Below are 21,443 nucleotides of genomic sequence, written 5' to 3' on the forward strand. Positions count from 1 at the left end.
AGGGTCTAGGCCCACCCTTCAGTCAGTCAACATTCGAGGGAAAGACATTGAGGTGGTGCACACTTATAAATACCTAGGTGTGCCCCTGGACATGGATGCCATCTACCGGAAGGGGCAGAGCCGGCTCTTTTTCTTCATGAGGCTCAGGTGCTTTGACGTCTGCAGTGAAATGCTGCACATGTTTTATCAGTCAGAAGTGGCCAGTGTACTTTTTTATGCTGCAGTATGCTGGGGCAGCAGCATGTCAGACTCCAACACAAGGAGACTGGACAAGATGGTCAAAAAGACTGGGTCTGTGCTTGGCAGGAGTCTGGACTCACTCAGGACTGTTGTGGAGAGATGTATGCAATGAGAGGTTCAGGAGATCCTTTGTTCCCACTGCCATTAGGCTATACAACACCTCAGCCAAAGGAGGTGGAAACTGTTTTTATTATCATTATTATTATTATCAACAATGAGATAATGGACACATGAATTTCAAATAAAATTTCTGCTATTGCTTATAATTAAAATGTTGTGTCTTCTCTGCCTTTTCCTCTCACACAGCTGTCACACTTCACAGAGGTTCCTGAAATTAACTCAACAAATGCTTTGACTACTACAGTGGCCATGGAGACAAACACATTTACTCCACGTGGGAATACAACAGCTACCTCCAACAGGGAAGAGGAAATGGTAGGAGCTTGAATAATGCCAAATAATGCCAAGCTTGACTCAAGCTTTAACTTGAGTCAAAGGAGAAACATCAGAATCAGTTGAGGAAATAAATGAAACATCAACAGAGGAAAGTGTCAGTAAAAATACTGTCACTGGCAGTAAAATAAATACTGTTTCACGCATTACTGCTTCCTGTTAATCTGACCAAACCAAACCAGCCAGCTTCCAAATTATCCAAGGTAAACTCTAGCACTTCCTTTGTTTGTCAAGACTGTTCAACTCCTTAGCTGAAACAATAACTTCAACTTAGATTCATCCTTACTTTACACAAACTCTTTCAGCCTTCACTACAGGTCATTCCAGGCAAACTTTGACAATTCAAGAGTTTACCTCCCCTTTACTAAATTCAACTGTGGTGGATTCAGCAGTACACAGTGACAAAATTTCAGCATCAGTTCATGACACTCACATATCTACACACTTTGCTGACTCACCCACAAACATATTTGTGACTTCCTTGGGAGCCACACCTATGACCTCAGGGGCAGAGGTTGTGTTATAGACTCTCATCTATCATTTTGACAGATATGGTTTTAAAAATGCTGTTATTATCTATTATTGCCTGTCATTTAAATATTGTGTTTTTTAAAATACAGTGTCAAGATTAGTGCTGTGAAGCCCCTTTGTCTTTGAACGCCCAACGCACAATGGGCATACATAAATTCACAATAAACTACTTTGTTTTCCCAATTAACAATGCACAGTTGTTTCTGAGTGCGAGTAGTCCAAGGATGACTTCTGATATATTCCTGAACTTCATCTGTAAATAAGCATCACATTTTTAAGTCCTGTGACAATTAAGGATCAAGTTTACAGGATTATTTTTCAACTCTGCATACAATTAGATTTTACTGTCAAAGTTATTACTGATTCCTTGCTTGATGCCTTTTTAAGAAATTGATTGGTCGACAAAGACCATACAAAATCATAGTTATCATGTCACAAAAAGAAGAAAGACTTTAACTGTGACTTACTAAACATTAACAATCAGTATATTGTGATGTATATGTTTGTGCAAAATAAGAGCCTTTGGCTACCATGATGTGTTTTTTCCATTTTTCTTCTCATGTTACACATTTGTTCTTTTACAGAAACAAATATTCCATCAAATTCAACAACAGCGGCGCCCACTGCTGCATCAACAACTGCTGGAGATTCAACAACAATTGGAATTTCAACAATTGGTGGATTAACAACAAATAGTGGACCAACAACAGCTGGAGTTTCAACAGCAACTGGAGGATCAATTGTAATTGGTGGAGCCACAACAAATGGTGGATCAACAACAAATGGTGGCCAAACAACAACTGGAGGTTCAACAACAACTGGAGGACCAACTGCAACTGGGGGATCCACAGCAACTAGTGCATCAACAACTACTGGAGAATCAACAAAAATTGGAATTTCAACAACTGGTGGATCAGCAACAACTGGCGGAACAACCGGAGTTTCAACAACAACTGGAGGATCAACTGTAACTGGTGGATCCACGACAAATGGTGGATCAACAGCTGGAGGTTCAACAACAAATGGTCAATCAACTGCAACTGGTGGACCCACTGCAACTGTTGCATCAACAACAACAGCTACAACTGTAGCTCCTGCAGCAGTTGTGGTTCTCGCAGCAACCTTGACAGAACCATTTGTAGAAGAACTCACTGATCAGAACAGCACTGAATTTCAGACTCTCGCGACAAGAGTTGTAACAGTTGTGAGTACAATGTTGAAATGGTCACGTTATTCAGTACTTTTCTAGGTGCATTAACTGGGTTTACAGTTGTTTAAAATTCAATTGGAGAATACTCTATTTTTCTATTTTAATTTAATTAATATTTTTGTATTTGCTTCCTTCCCATAGTGTGATATCATCTTTATGGAAAGATTTGGCAGTGTTTTCGTCCGCACTTTTGTCAGACAGTTTAGGTAACAATTTTTATATTTGAGAATCCAACTGACTTTCCTTTACTTCCAGGGTTGTGGTCATCATTATTAGAGTTTTGAATGTTAATAGTCACAAAATAACTGATTAATTACGCAAAGGTATAAACTTCTCAATGTTAAGAGTAATGTGCTCTTTTGATACAGACGAGTTGTAATCAGAACATGAGTGGACAATGTTGAAGCAGAAGTGGGGATTGCGTTCAACCAAACTGCTACACCGGCAGAAATCCCACAGGCTACTGCTGTTGTAGATGCATTAGTAGAAGCTGTGGCTAACCCCAACAACACCTTCAATGTCACTGTTGAAACCAGCTCCATCCAAATAGTTCATAAGTAAACAGTAGTCCTAGATTTTACTCTCATAGATCTTATTATAATTATAATTATTATAATATAATCTTAAGTGGGTACAAAATGATTAATCACAACATAATGACGGACAGATGAAAATCCCTTTCATTAGAGGCATTAAATATTTGTATAAACGATCAAACTCTGTCTCATCGCTTCCAAAAATGTAACTCAACACATAATTTTATCACACAGCAATCATTAACCATGAGTAATGACTGTATTGACCTAAAACAATTTTGATCATGAATGAACAGTTTAAGTAATTTTCTAAGAAAAAATGCCAACAAAATCTGTGACTCCAGCTTGAAGATGTGACCTTGAGCTCTGGGAACTGGTTATTTGGCACTTTTTCTGATATTGTAGAGGCATAAAAAGAATCAAAATAATAGATTTATCAAGATTAGATTCAGCCATACTGAACAATAGTCTGAATGTGTAACGGTACCACCTCTACGAAAATAAGAAAAAGAAAAGAAAAACGGCTTATCAGTGAGTCACTGTTAGACCTTACCTGACACCATACATTTGATGCTGTTTCCTGTTCACTAGTAAACTGACACTTTTCTGATTTTTCAATACCTAATACTGTAGGTCTACAGGGAACCAGCAACATGACCTATCTTTAAACAGTCTCAAAAGCTTCCATTCACATTTATGTTATGTTAAGTTACAGCAAGTAATTTCACTGTGACATTAGCTCACATGAGACAGCACAGCTCCACCTGGCTGTGTTGGCGTCAATAGCTGTCAGTCTATGTATAAACTACTTATCTGATCAAATAACCTGCCTGGAAATTGGTATTTAAGTACCTTTTTTGGAATAAGAGGCAAGTCAATATTTTATAAAAAGAAATATGGTGGGAAATGTCATCCTACTGAATATAACAGAGGTGTAAGGTGCTAGGAGATTATTTTGGCATTACTCTATGGGGAAGTGATCTGGCATAAAATAAGTTTAAATGGTGATAATGATAAGGTCATTTTACTTATTATTTGAAAGCCATGGATAAAGATCTTATTTTCTTTGCGCAGTTGGTTTTATTAATGGAGAAATTACACAAATATAAAAAGAAAAGGGCAGACTCCAAACATGCTGTCAAACGTTTGTAATATGGCATCACAGATATGTTAAAACCAGGGAAACCACTGAAAACTAAAAGATATTTTTGTTGAAAACAGAATATGCATTGTTGAAATTTATTCTTTTATTTTCTTAATTGTATTTCATTTCATTGTATTTTTTAATACACTTTAGCTATACCCCTGGTGTACCAAAGTACACCTATCCACAGGGGGAGCCATCACACTTTAAAGGTGTGTTTCTCTCACTTACATAGTTTCATGACAGTGAGTACACCATCTATCTATCTATCTATCTATCTATCTATCTATCTATCTATCTATCTATCTATCTATCTATCTATCTATCTATCTATCTATACATACATACATGCCTGGAGCTGTCCCCGAGTATGTTCCCATTTTCAATTGTGAATTAAAAAACAGATCTAGTAATGAGCACATCCACGTTAAAGGGGCAGTATTTGCAGTGTATAACCAATCACACATAAATCAAACACATAATCCCTTCTAAAAGCAACACAGTTGCAGCTACCAAATGCAGGAAGGACAGCTGGCAAAAAATCAGCAACTGTGTGAATGCATGAGTTAATAGATTTATAATATCACTGTTCTATCATTAAGGCACGAGTAGATCTGACTGTAATTACATTTGTGTGTTACATTAAATTAATGTATTGCTTGGATGTATTGTTATGGCATGTATGAAATTTTTAGACTAATTCTTTCAGCTGCAACCCCAGTGGTGCCAAGTGGACTTGGGAGAAATTAAGAAATAAAAACATAATTCAAATTGGTAAGTAGACTTACTTTCATAATTTATAAGTACAAGTACAAGGCTTTAGTACTTCAGTGGTTCTCTGTTGTAGGATGATATACTAAAGCACAATGAAATGGCTTTGATATTGCTGCAGCCAACAGGAAAAACACAGGAGTAGACTCCTGCTGAGGAGCTGGCTCTCTGCAATGAGGGTTGTTCCTTAGTGTAAGGGGTGGAAGGCCGTGTCTCATCAACCCTGGTGGAAATGGAAGCTCCCAACAGGCCACATTTGTATAAGGTATGTGTCAATGTTAAACTCTCAGGTGGGGGCCCTAGATGATGAGACAGTGTTTGTACACACAGAAAGATCTTTGGGGTACACTCTTAGTCCTTTTGTTACCAATTTTATGCAGTTTTCAATTTGCCTGTCTTAATACAAATGGTGAGTGTGGACACACTGTAATTGATTGATCTTTTATTACTTGCTAATGGTGGTGGTCTGCACATGGGACTAATAACTGCTTCAAGTGCCTTTTATCCTAAATTGAATGCTTCCATTGCTATGTTGTTAATTTTGCACGAAGATGGAAATCTTCCTCCCCCTTAGCCTTCACATCTAGGCCAAGAGGATCACAAGGGGTAATTTAAGCAGGCTAGTCACAGTGACATTTGGACCTTTCCTCAAGTGAGCCTTGCGAAGGAACAAGACTTAAATATTAAAGCAACTGTATTACGTGTTATTTGTTTCAGGCTGGAGCAGAAAAGATGAGGTTTCTCTACAAGAAAACCTTAGAACTTGACAGAAAACTTGATGCTGAGTATGAAAAGATGTTGGCTGACAGGAGGGGCCCTCCCCTTTCGTAAGTCAGTGTAGCATCAATGTGGACTTCATGGTGGAGAGAAACATCCAACTGTTACACCTGTGCTAAAAGGAAATTACCTATAATTATTTAAGCTACTGCCCTTTCTGCAAATCCTTAGTGTCCATGTGCTGCACTGTTGTGCTGTTGCTGATCACTGATTCGTGGCTGGCCGGTCTCTGCATCAATTCTGTTTATCTCCGCTGACCAGCTGCTGCTCTGCACCATGCAGCTCTCCGGACACCGACCCAGCCATTCCATATACTGGAGAGCAACAGCAACTTCAGCACACCCTCCCACACTGCACACAAAAAGAGACAAGCAATTGACTGCATTTACAACATAATTTCCAACAAAACTCTGCACATAAACCAAACACAGACCACCAACACAAACACAGATTCTATCTTGGACAGGAACAACACTTACATTACATATAATAGACATTAGTCTATACCTGCACACAACAAGAGAATAGCCACTGACTGACTCTAGCGTGTGTGCCTAGTTAAGTACTGCAGATTGAAGGTCATACGCAAGCACAACCACAAGACACACATTAGGTGCTCAAACAATAGTGTTGAACACTGCATTCATATCAGGATACAGGTCTACCCTGCTAAACAGGTATGAAGGCGCAAGCCCATTTAGAACTTTGTACACCATTAAACGCACCTTAATGTCTAAACTGACATGGATAGGGAGCCAATAAACGAAAGCTAACCTTGGTGTTATACGGTCAAAGTTTTCTGGAAATTCTGCCTAATGTCACCGGTTTTCAGCCCTTTATCTGTTTTCTTCTCTCCTACTCTCTGTGGTCATATATGCAGTATTTTAATACAACTGAATTCCCAATAAAGCTGTTCTCATTTACATGTTTTTCTGTTTCTGTAGTCAGAACACAACACTTTAAAATCCCCCAAAATATCCAAATAGTACTAGTAGAGAAAAATTTAATAAAATCGTCATAAAAAATAAAATAGTGAGACACTGGCAGTCAGTTACACAGTATCAGTTTCATATTGAGGATTGGCTCACAATATGCACAAAATTATTATATTTGTATTTAGTCTATGTATATATATTATTCTATTATTATTATTATCATATTATCATCAATTTCTTTACCCATATCACAAGGTTCATTGGGAACTCAAGAGCAACAAGTATCCTACACTCAACCTGGCAGTTCTGTGGTGCACAAGACTTAACTGTCGCTGCTAGCCTTTGGTTACAAACACCCTTCACCAGGCTAACATACTCTATGTGACAGACATCTAAGTGGAAAAATCTTTGTTTTTCTTTGAAATTTGTTATCCAGTCAGGACAATTGCCATTTTTCTGTGACCAAAGTTTTGCCAGCTTTGATTGCTGTCCTTGAAAGAAAGTGATGTACCTCAAGGTCCCTTTTTTGGCTGCTCAGTTGCACCTTAGAAAAATATGACAAATATGTAATTAGTTATCTGGAGGTTCACCTTGCATGCTCACTGATGGCTTCTCTCTCTCATTCATCGAGTCAATAACTCCATCTATTATTCCTCATTGTCTCTCTGTTTACCACACCACTCCCTGCCTAAGTATCCATCTCTCAACCTACTTTCTCTTATACTGGCTGTGCTCTCTATCTCTCCCTGAAATGGAAAATGAACATGTCCAGCTAGCCGAACTATGGCACGTGGTTTGGCGTTTCACATTTGGGTTCTGTCATCCCCATTAATGCAGTACCTACACTTAGTGGCCTGCTTACTAGGTCTACTGTATTGGCCCATTCGTCCCCAGTTTAACCACACTAAAATATTGCCAAGACTGAAATTACCCATGTGTTCTTGTATTACTTTTGAGGAATGAGATAATCTCACATTACCTGATTTGGATGATGAGTCTATTGATGGACTGAGAACAGTGTGAATATCACAGCTGATTATAGTTATGGAGTTAGAATTATGGCTGGCTATTTGAGAGAAAATGTGTGATATAATAAAGGGTTGTCATTGTTGTGTCCATATCGGTTTGGAAAAAAGGCACAGTTCACTGTGGCATGTATTATGACATATTTTCTCTCAGGGTCCAATTTTGAGCTACCAAGAGTAAAATGTATGTTTACGGAAAGAAAACAAATGCACAAACACTTGCTTATTTTCTATTTTTAATCTGTGGGCACACCTTATTGTATCATTGGATTATGAGACTGAGACACTCACAGAATCAGAATAGTATTATTAAACACACAAGAGTAATGAAATATAAATAAATTATAAGCAAAAATATACTTAATTTCATCAATGATGCTACACCTTGAAAATGTATTCATATAGGATGGTAGTAAGGTACATCATCTTTAAAATAGAATTCAAGTCATTTTTGAGTCAACTAATTAGCAAGTCATGAAAATCATTTTGAATTTGCTGACATGGACTGCTGCTCATTTTGTTACAACGACATATTGGGCAAGTGCCAAGCTTGCTAAACTTGCATATTTGCATATTCATAAAGAGGCTCTTTAGACAAGAAAATGTGCAGTCTTAAGGTGCTACAGTGCAATGACTTTATTACTTTTCTTACTGATTATGTGCACATTTGTAATTTTACTTCTATTAGAGATATGTGATCGATTATAGTTTAACTCTGCAAGTTGTATGTCTGTTAAATGTATGCATATTATTTCCATAACTATTAGACACAGAGAAGCAATGTTTTATGTCAATGTAACCACCTGAGGATCAGGACTAGATATATTCATTGTAATTATTGAATAACAAAATTTGGTTACTTAGGAACATCTTAAAAGTAAGACAATTATCTGGCCTCTGCTGGACAGCGTGTCCAGCAGGGGTGTAAGCCTGACACCGCTCCCCTGGGAGGGTGAACTGAATCTCTGTCCTAAAACGTTCCTAATAAAAGATCTTCACTGGAATGCACCTCCTGATTTTCCTTTGTACAAGGGGATTTCCTTTGCTAGGTATGCTACTCTGTCTCTTCACTGCTCCCCTAATCTCAACTTCAACAGAATCTTCACCTCCACTCTTTCACTGCTGGTTTATTTTTTCGAGTTTATGGTGTAGTCTGAGAGTTGTGACAAGTTTTGAGATTGATTACTTCCTATTGGGAGTTTAGTGGATCTTGAAGATACAATAAGACATCATACATGTAAATAAATACTATGTTCTAAATTTATTTTCACAATGAATTCCTTTTATTTTAATTTTCTTGGATGACACAAGCAAAGCATTTCAGAGTGGGCATTTACAGCTGCTACAAATGCTGTAAATGTAATATTTTGATGTATCAGGGGGAGATTATCTTCTGCAAAAAAATGGACTGAAAAGACAGGTTTTTGATATCAAATGATGTGTTGTGGAATAAGGCTTCAGCAACCTGTAACGTGGATCTTCTTATGACCGAAACTTGTAGGAAGCTGTAAGCTCTAGGTTCTAGATTCTGCCTTGTTTTCCACTGTGGTAACGCAGTTTGCCTGAAAGGTGCGCTCTAAGAAGTGCAAAAACAACACAGGGATAGGTCCCATAGCCAAAGATGTCACTGCAACTAAAAGCTATGCATCCTGACAGCAAAAGCCTAAAACTAGAACAACTAGATACATTGTCACTACATATTAATTATGCTGTTGAATAGTGACAACTCACTTGAGTATAAAACAAGGAATAACAAAGCCAGATAAAACCAGACAAACCAATCTCTTTAATTTAATCAAAAACGAAAACCCCACAAATTTAACGCTCTCAACATAATGCAACTTTTTCTTTCGCCCCGTTTGGTTTAAACAAAGTAGTCCTTCAGTACTGATTTATCTTACCTCAGAAGTGAGAAGGTTAAAAAAAAATAACATTAAGAGTAGAGTATACGTGGATTTAATATGTACTGTACAGCTTACATTCCAAATTTGCTGCATCATTCCTGTTACTATATTTATGAGTGAGATGATTACTCCTTATGTTGGATTATGAAAACCTGCAATAACTTGCACCTTTAAGTTTGGACTGAGTGATCTCACATAAAGGCTCTTGATTGACAGGTGATTCGTAAGAAGTGCAATGCAAGAATAACACAGGGTTACACTAAGAGTACACAAATTAAAAGCTATGAAACCTGATGATAAACGCTACATGTTAAATATGCCACAGGATAATGTCAACTAATTTTAAAATAAAAAAGCTAAAGTGAAAAGAAATAGATATCTTAAATGGTTTAAAACACTTGAGAATGAACTCTTCATAAACCAGCCAAACCAGATTTTAGGATTCAATGTAATGTCAGTGTTCAACTTTAACCCGATCAATTGTCAGTGAATACAAATGCGATCATTTGAATTAATTTGCATGACATGCAAATCACTGTCTTTGTATAGAAGCTGCAATGTAATAAATATCATCATTCAACTCACTTGTGAAACAAATGTAGCAGTAACGTAGTTGAGGTGTCCTTATTTCAACAATATGCTGCTATTGATTACTTTTACAATTATGTATTTTCTATTGACATTCAGGTTATAAGCAAAACAAAGACAGATATTCACCATTTATAAAATACCGTGATTTCATTCTGGATCATATTGATATAATGGCTTTGTACTTCAACTGTATTGTATGATCTATTTACATATATACTGAGATAAGGCCAAAAGTCATATACAATATTCGTTCAATATATTTTGAATTACCAAATCCATTATTGTTGTACTTTTCTTGCATTTCCTCCTTCTCTACTTCACCTCACAAGAACTCTGTATTTTTTTATTTATTTGGCATTTTGTCCTGTCAGGCTGGTAGAACTTCATTCTCCTAGCTTGAATACACCAGAATAAAGAACAAAAGAAGGAGTATACTGTGGTGCTGTGCCAAGAATCTGTCAGATTGTCAAAGTGATTGTTTTTAATCACCAAAGGTGTAACAATTTCCTTTTTTAAATGTATGACCAATAAGTCACGTCATTCACTCTTACTTGAGTTCAATACATAAAGGCTTCAAACAGTGTTGACTGTCACAAAGGGTGAGAGGTTTGCAGTGTTATATATGGGAACTGAGTTAAATTAAAAAAAACAAAACAAACACTGAAACACTTTAAAACATCTACACCAGAAAAAAGAAGGGGGAATTAATAACTTTTCATATTATATCTTAATTTTGGGTAAGTACACTTTTATGTTTATATGTACATTTTTGAACATTTGTAATGTGTTAAATATTTATTATACAAATGCATTTTAGTAATGTCCTCTGTCTTAATTTCAATTTTTTATTATTATTTATTATTTTTATTATTATGTGCCATTATTGCATTTTATCTCATACTGAATGTGATAAGTGATCATCACTTAAATTACCCACCACAGACGTAATTTCTTGTGGAATTCTGGTTCAATGGTTCCTTTGGCTGATATTCTAGGGTTATTTTTCCACTATAAAGCTCTATTTAAATTTTGTTATTATATCCATATCATTACATACAAATGATGACAAACATTTTTGAAAGATGAAACTGTGATGTGGTAGTGGTTCTTTGGGGGTCTCTTTTTGCCATAGTCGGGTCAGAGTTCAGGGTCAGCTCGTAGCACCCCTGCACTTAAATCCAGTTCTTTGCTCAAGCACATTTCAGCCTGGTTGATGCTTGTGAATAGTTGCACAGATTAAGTGTTTACAGTGGTTAAAAAACAGTCTCTCCACTCAGTGCAGCTCTGTGTTCAAGTCCTCTACTTGTTGAGGTAATGTGTATAGTTACGTGTTTATATTCTAGCTACACCTGGATAAGAAATAATGGAGAAATTGAGTGAAATGGCACAAGAAATTGACAATAGAATTTTGGAAGTAATAATATTCCTCATTCAGATATGAAGAAAAGGCAGGGGTTTATTTTTAGCACTAAATTCTGAACACTTGAAATAGATTCTTATTGTTTGTCTTGTATTTGCTGAAGTAAGACTGAAGTGAGGTATTTTAAAGCGATATAAGGTCTTTCCTTCAAATATAAGATCTCCCCATTAACTTGGATTTGTAAAATTTCTGGTTGACAGTTATTGCATATAAGGTTTATACATACTCAACAAAGCATTTGAAACACTTCATCAAAATTCATTCTATTCCTTAAATATGGAATTATTATGTTGGGTTTTGAGATGTCCACCGCTAATATAGAGTATCTGCTGTAACCACAATTAGGAAAGGGAAATTTCAGTGTGAAGTTGAAATGATCAACAAAAACTCATCAGAGTGTCCTAGTTAGTGATATTCATTCATTAGTGATAGACATTCATGTTTTCTCTGTTTTCATCAACATCATTGTGACACAGTGGTATAATCAAGATATAGGTAAGGAAGTAAAGTATTTAAAACATACAATGAGTTATTAAGGCTAAAAGTACTCCTATACCGAATTAAGTCATTTGCATATTAAATACATACTAATTATTAAGTAAATTATTATTTTCAAGTTTCTATGTTTCATTTGAAACACAATACCAAAGAAGAAAAAAACTATTCACATTAAATTATTATTGTTGCAAAGATGTTTTTAAATGTGTTATATTCTCATTATATTAACAGTACAAACATAGTAATAATTGACTACTTGTTGCAAAGATGTTTTTGAATGTGTTATATGCTCATTATATTAACATTACAAACAAAGTAATAATTAACAAATATGCTACATGAGAGGTAAAATCTTTTGACGAACTGCACCTGTGAGTGAAACTGTGTCTTCGTTGATTTCATAGATTCATTGACAAGATGGGTTCCAGACAGATCATATCAGGCTTCGTGATTGTAACAGGTAAGCCAATTCTAAGTATTAAAACTGTTTTAAAACAAAATAAGACAAAATGTGTAAAAAAACAAAAAAATATTAAGTTAAGTAGGAGATCTTGACTGCGTATCAAAAACAACCACCACCTTTAAATCATGATCTATTATAAAATACATTTTTACTTTGGGGTGAAAAAAAAACCCCACTATTAAAGTACACCAATGGCTAACTTCGTAAAGTTCCGTGAAGCAAAAGATTTGTATTTGAAATAAATCCACAATTCTCACATTGTATTGTACCCTGTAAATGAATGTAGTGAAAAAGTGAAAATATTTCACATGGATTCTATCTTAATTAGGATTGTCAATAGTGGCTTTCCATTTGGCAACTGCACACAGTACAACACCTACTCCAACAACAACAACTGCTACAACAATGACTGCCCCAACAACAACAAATGCTACAAAAACTGCCACAGCAACAAATAACCTAACAACAAGTGCTCCAACAAAAATAACTGCTAAAACAACTTCCCCAACAACGAAAACTGCTAAAACAACTGCCCCAACAACGACAACAGCTAAAACAACTGCCCCAAAAACAACTGCTACAACAACTGCCCCAACAGCAACTGCTACAACAACTGCCCGAACAACAAGTGCTACAACAACTGCCTCAACAACTGCTACAACAACTGCCCCAACAACAACAACTGCTATAAGAACTGCTACAACAACAACTGCTCCAACAACTACAACTGCCCCAACAACTGTCCCAACAACAACTGCCTCAACAACAACCGCTACAACAACTGCCCCAACAACAACAACTGCCCGAACAACAACAACTGCTAAAACTACTGCACAAACTACAACAACTGCTACAACAGCTGCTACAACTGCTACAACTACAAATGCTACAACAACTACAACTGATATAACAACTGCCCCAACAACAATAACTGCTACAACAACTGCCCCAACAACAACTGCCCCAACAACAACTGTCCCAACAACAACTGCCCCAACAACAACTGCTATAACAACAACTGCTCCAACAACTACAACTGCTACAACAACTGCACCAACTACAACAACTGCTAGAACAACTGCCCCAACAACAACTGCCACAACAACAACCGCTACAACAACTGCCCCAACAACAACAATTGCTACAATAACTACAACTGCTACCACAACTGGACCAACTAAAACAACTGCTATAACAAATGCCCCAACAACAACTGCTACAACAACTGCCCCAACAACAACTGCCAAAACAACAACTGCTACAACAACTACAACAACTGCCCCACCAACAACTGTAACAAAAACAACGACTGCCCCAACAACAACTGCTACAACAACAACTGCTTCAACAAGTACAACTGCTACAAACACTGCACCAACTACAACAACTGCTACAACAACTGCCACAACAACTGCTAAAACAACTGGTCCAAAAACTACAACTGCTAGTACAAATGCACCAACTAGAAAAACTGCTACAACAACTGCTACAACAACTGCCCAAAAATCAACTGCTACAACAACTGCCACAACAACTCCGACAACAACTGCTACAACAAGTACAACTGCTACAACAACTGCACCAACTACAACAACTGCTACAACAACTGCCACAACAACAACTGCTACAACAACTGGTCCAACAACTACAACTGCTACTACAAATGCATCAACTACAAAAACTGCTACAATAACTGCTAAAACAACTGCCCCAACAACAACTGCTACAACGACTGCCCGAACAACTCCAACAACAACTGCTCCAACAACTACAACTGCTACAAAAACTAGTCCAACTACAACAACTGCTACAACAACTACCCCTACAACAACTGCCCCAACAACAACTGCTCCAACAACTACAACTGCTACAAAAACTAGTCCAACTACAACAACTGCTACAACAACTACCCCTACAACAACTGCCCCAACAACAACTACTATGACAACTGTCCCAACAACGACTGCCACAACGACAACAACTGCTAAAACAACTGCCCCTACAACTCATACAACAACAACTGATACAACTGCCCCAACAACAACGACTGCCACAACAACAACTGCTACAACAACAACTGATACAACAACTGCTGATACAACAAGTGATACAACAACTGCCCCAACAACAACTGCTAGAACAACTGCCCCAACAACTGATACAACAACAACTGATACAACAACTGCCCCAACAACAACGACTGCTCCAACAACTACAACTGCTACAACAACTAGTCCAACTACAAAAACTGCTACAACAACTGCCCCAACAACAAGTGATACAACAACAAGTGATACAACAACTGCCCCAACAACAACTGCAACAACAACTGCCCCAAAAACTGATAAAACAACAACTGATACAACAACTGCCCCAACAACAACGACTGCCACAACAACAACTGCTACAACAACTGCATCAACTACAACAACTGCTACAACAACTGCCCCAACAACAACTGCTACAACAACTGCCCCAAAAACAACTGATACAACAACTGCCCCAACAACAACGACTGCCACAACAACTACTACAACTGCCCGAAAAACAACTGCTACAACAACTGTCCCAACAACAACGACTGCCACAACATCTACTTCTACAACAACTGCCCCAACAACTGATACAAGAACAAATGATACAACAACTGCCCCAACAACAACAACTGCCACAACAACATCTGCTACAGCTGCCACAACAACAACTGCTACAACAACTACCCCAACAACTGCTGATACAACAACAAATGATACAAAAACTGCCCCAACAACAGATACAACAACAACTGATACAACAACTGCCCCAACAACAACTGCTACAACTGCCCCAACAACTGATACAACAACAACTGATACAACAACTGCCCCAACAACGACTGCCACTACAACAACTGCTATAACAACTGCATCAACTACAACAACTGCTCCAACAACAACTGATACACCAACAAGTGATACAACTGCCCCAACAACGACTGCCACAACAACAACTGCTACAACTGCCCCAACAACAACTGCTACAACAACTGCCCCAACAACAACTGATACAATAACAAGTGATACAACAACTGCCACAACAACAACTACTACAACAAATGACCCAAAAACAACTGCTACAAAAACTGCCCCAACAACAACTGCTACAACAACTGTCCAAAAAACAACGACAGCCACAACAACAACTGCTACAACAACTGCCCCAACAACAACTGCCCCAACAACAGCCCCAACAACAATGACTGCTATAACTACTGCTCGAACAACTACAACTGCTGCAACAACTGCCCCAAAAACAACAACTGCTACAACAACTGCCCCAACAACAACTGCCCCAACAACAACTGTCCCAACAAAAACGACTGCCACAACAACAACTGCTACAACAACTGCACAAACTACAACTATTACAACAACTGCTACAACAACTACAACTGCTACAACTGCCCCAACAACAACTATCCCAACAACAACGCCAGCCACAACAACAACCACTACAATAACTGCCCCAACAACAACTGCTCAAACAAGTGCAACTGCTACAACAACTGCACCAACTACAACTGCCACAACAACTGCTATAACAACTCCTACAACAACTGGCCCAACAACGACTACCACAACAACAACCGCTACAACAACTGCCACAACAACAGCTGCTATAACAACTGCCCCAAAAACAACTGCTACAACAACTGTCCCAACAACAACGACTGCCACAACATCAACTTCTACAACAACTGCCCCAACAACAACTGCTACAACAACTGCCCCAACAAGTGATACAACAACTGATACAACAACTGCCCCAACAATAACGAATGCCACAACAACATCTGCTACAACAACTACCCCAACAACTGCTGATACAACAACAAGTGATACAACAACTGCCCCAAAAACAACAACTGTCACAACAACAAGTGATACAACAACTACCCCAAAAACAACAACTGTCACAACAACAACTACTACAACGACTGCCCCAAAAACAACTTCTACAACAACTGCCCCAACAACTGATACAACAACAACTGCCCCAACAACAACTGCTACAACAACTGCCCCAAAAACTGATAAAACAATAAGTGATACAACAACTGCCCCAACAACAACGACTGCCACAACAACAACTACTACAACAACTGCCCCAAAAACATCTGCTACAACAACTGTCCCAACAACAACGACTGCCAAAACATCGACTTCTACAACAACTGCCCAAACAACAACTGCTACAACAACTGCCCCAACAACTGATACAACAACTGCCCCAACAACAACTATTGCCACAACAACATCTGCTACAACAACTACCCCAACAATTGCTGATACAACAACAAGTGATACAACAACTGCCCCAAAAACAACAACTGTCACAACAACTACTACAACAACTGCCCCAAAATCAACTTCTACAACAACTGCCCCAACAACAACCCCAACAACTGATACAACAACAACTGATACAACTGCCCCAACAACAACGACTGCCACAACATCAACTTCTACAACAACTGCCCCAAAAACAACTGCTACAACAACTGCCCCAACAACTGATAAAACAAAAACTGATACAACAACTGCCCCAACAACAACGACTGCCACAACAACAACTGCTAAAACAACTGCATCAACTACAACAACTGCTTCAACAACTACAACTGCTACAACAACTAGTCCAACTACAAAAACTGCTACAACAACTGCCCCAACAACAACTGCTACAACTGCCCCAAAAACAACTGATACAACATCAAGTGATATAACAACTGCCCCAACAACATCTGCTACAACAATTGCCCCAACAACTGATAAAACAACAACTGCTACAACAACTGCCCCAAAAACTGATAAAACAACAAGTGATACAACAACTGCCCCAACAACAACGACTGCCACAACAACAACTACTACAACAACTGCCCCAAAAACTGATAAAACAATAAGTGATACAACAACTGCCCCAACAACAACGACTGCCACAACAACAACTACTACAACAACTGCCCCAAAAACATCTGCTACAACAACTGTCCCAACAACAACGACTGCCAAAACATCGACTTCTACAACAACTGACCAAACAACAACTGCTACAACAACTGCCCCAACAACTGATACAACAACTGCCCCAACAACAACTATTGCCACAACAACATCTGCTACAACAACTACCCCAACAATTGCTGATACAACAACAAGTGATACAACAACTGCCCCAAAAACAACAACTGTCACAACAACTACTACAACAACTGCCCCAAAATCAACTTCTACAACAACTGCCCCAACAACAACCCCAACAACTGATACAACAACAACTGATACAACTGCCCCAACAACAACGACTGCCACAACATCAACTTCTACAACAACTGCCCCAAAAACAACTGCTACAACAACTGCCCCAACAACTGATAAAACAAAAACTGATACAACAACTGCCCCAACAACAACGACTGCCACAACAACAACTGCTAAAACAACTGCATCAACTACAACAACTGCTTCAACAACTACAACTGCTACAACAACTAGTCCAACTACAAAAACTGCTACAACAACTGCCCCAACAACAACTGCTACAACTGCCCCAAAAACAACTGATACAACATCAAGTGATATAACAACTGCCCCAACAACATCTGCTACAACAATTGCCCCAACAACTGATAAAACAACAACTGCTACAACAACTGCCCCAAAAACTGATAAAACAACAAGTGATACAACAACTGCCCCAACAACAACGACTGCCACAACAACAACTACTACAACAACTGCCCCAAAAACTGATAAAACAATAAGTGATACAACAACTGCCCCAACAACAACGACTGCCACAACAACAACTACTACAACAACTGCCCCAAAAACATCTGCTACAACAACTGTCCCAACAACAACGACTGCCAAAACATCGACTTCTACAACAACTGACCAAACAACAACTGCTACAACAACTGCCCCAACAACTGATACAACAACTGCCCCAACAACAACTATTGCCACAACAACTACCCCAACAATTGCTGATACAACAACAAGTGATACAACAACTGCCCCAAAAACAACAACTGTCACAACAACTACTACAACAACTGCCCCAAAATCAACTTCTACAACAACTGCCCCAACAACAACCCCAACAACTGATACAACAACAACTGATACAACTGCCCCAACAACAACGACTGCCACAACATCAACTTCTACAACAACTGCCCCAAAAACAACTGCTACAACAACTGCCCCAACAACTGATAAAACAAAAACTTATACAACAACTGCCCCAACAACAACAACAACTGCCACAACAACAACTGCTACAACAACTAGTCCAACTACAAAAACTGCTACAACAACTGCCCCAACAACAACTGCTACAACTGCCCCAAAAACAACTGATACAACATCAAGTGATATAACAACTGCCCCAACAACATCTGCTACAACAATTGCCCCAACAACTGATAAAACAACAACTGCTACAACAACTGCCCCAAAAACTGATACAACAACAACTGATACAACTGCCCCAACAACAACGACTGCCACAACATCAACTTCTACAACAACTGCCCCAAAAACAACTGCTACAACAACTGCCCCAACAACTGATAAAACAAAAACTGATACAACAACTGCCCCAACAACAACGACTGCCACAACAACAACTGCTAAAACAACTGCATCAACTACAACAACTGCTTCAACAACTACAACTGCTACAACAACTAGTCCAACTACAAAAACTGCTACAACAACTGCCCCAACAACAACTGCTACAACTGCCCCAAAAACAACTGATACAACATCAAATGATATAACAACTGCCCCAACAACATCTGCTACAACAATTGCCCCAACAACTGATAAAACAACAACTGCTACAACAACTGCCCCAAAAACTGATACAACAACAACTGATACAACTGCCCCAACAACAACGACTGCCACAACATCAACTTCTACAACAACTGCCCCAAAAACAACTGCTACAACAACTGCCCCAACAACTGATAAAACAAAAACTGATACAACAACTGCCCCAACAACAACGACTGCCACAACAACAACTGCTAAAACAACTGCATCAACTACAACAACTGCTTCAACAACTACAACTGCTACAACAACTGCCCCAACAACTGATACAACAACTGCCCCAACAACAACTATTGCCACAACAACTACCCCAACAATTGCTGATACAACAACAAGTGATACAACAACTGCCCCAAAAACAACAACTGTCACAACAACTACTACAACAACTGCCCCAAAAACAACTGCTACAACAACTGCTACAACAACTGCCCCAACAACAACCCCAACAACTGATACAACAACAACTGATACAACTGCCCCAACAACAACGACTGCCACAACATCAACTTCTACAACAACTGCCCCAAAAACAACTGCTACAACAACTGCCCCAACAACTGATAAAACAAAAACTTATACAACAACTGCCCCAACAACAACGACTGCCACAACTACAACTGCTACAACAACTAGTCCAACTACAAAAACTGCTACAACAACTGCCCCAACAACAACTGCTACAACTGCCCCAAAAACAACTGATACAACATCAAGTGATATAACAACTGCCCCAACAACATCTGCTACAACAATTGCCCCAACAACTGATAAAACAAAAACTGCTACAACTGCCCCAACAACAACTGCCCCAAAAACTGATACAACAACAACTGATACAACTGCCCCAACAACAACGACTGCCACAACATCAACTTCTACAACAACTGCCCCAAAAACAACTGCTACAACAACTGCCCCAACAACTGATAAAACAAAAACTGATACAACAACTGCCCCAACAACAACGACTGCCACAACAACAACTGCTAAAACAACTGCATCAACTACAACAACTGCTTCAACAACTACAACTGCTACAACAACTGCCCCAACAACTGATACAACAACTGCCCCAACAACAACTATTGCCACAACAACTACCCCAACAATTGCTGATACAACAACAAGTGATACAACAACTGCCCCAAAAACAACAACTGTCACAACAACTACTACAACAACTGCCCCAAAATCAACTTCTACAACAACTGCCCCAACAACAACCCCAACAACTGATACAACAACAACTGATACAACTGCCCCAACAACAACGACTGCCACAACATCAACTTCTACAACAACTGCCCCAAAAACAACTGCTACAACAACTGCCCCAACAACTGATAAAACAAAAACTTATACAACAACTGCCCCAACAACAACGACTGCCACAACTACAACTGCTACAACAACTAGTCCAACTACAAAAACTGCTACAACAACTGCCCCAACAACAACTGCTACAACTGCCCCAAAAACAACTGATACAACATCAAGTGATATAACAACTGCCCCAACAACATCTGCTACAACAATTGCCCCAACAACTGATAAAACAACAACTGCTACAACAACTGCCCCAAAAACTGATACAACAACAACTGATACAACTGCCCCAACAACAACGACTGCCACAACATCAACTTCTACAACAACTGCCCCAAAAACAACTGCTACAACAACTGCCCCAACAACTGATAAAACAAAAACTGATACAACAACTGCCCCAACAACAACGACTGCCACAACAACAACTGCTAAAACAACTGCATCAACTACAACAACTGCTTCAACAACTACAACTGCTACAACAACTAGTCCAACTACAAAAACTGCTACAACAACAACTGCCCCAACAACAACTGATACAACAACTGCCCCAAAAACAACTGATACAACATCAAATGATATAACAACTGCCCCAACAACATCTGCTACAACAATTGCCCCAACAACTGATAAAACAACAACTGCTACAACAACTGCCCCAAAAACTGATAAAACAACAAGTGATACAACAACTGCCCCAACAACAACGACTGCCACAACAACAAC

The 21,443-nt window shown here is 38.7% G+C and overlaps 1 protein-coding gene across 1 annotated transcript; it reads left to right on the forward strand.

Annotated features, from left to right (window-relative positions):
* The first annotated feature begins 12,452 nt into the window (after window positions 1–12,452).
* Window positions 12,453–20,110, forward strand: LOC130164876 (salivary glue protein Sgs-3-like). Its single transcript, XM_056369867.1, has 3 exons — window positions 12,453–12,495; window positions 18,830–19,720; window positions 20,103–20,110. Exons 1-3 carry the CDS (start codon window positions 12,453–12,455, stop codon window positions 20,108–20,110), a joined length of 942 nt encoding a protein of 313 aa, XP_056225842.1.
* The last annotated feature ends 1,333 nt before the right edge of the window (window positions 20,111–21,443 follow it).

The sequence above is a fragment of the Seriola aureovittata genome, chromosome 23 (genome assembly GCF_021018895.1).
Source record: "Seriola aureovittata isolate HTS-2021-v1 ecotype China chromosome 23, ASM2101889v1, whole genome shotgun sequence".
In the NCBI taxonomy this organism is placed as follows: Eukaryota; Metazoa; Chordata; class Actinopteri; order Carangiformes; family Carangidae; genus Seriola; species Seriola aureovittata.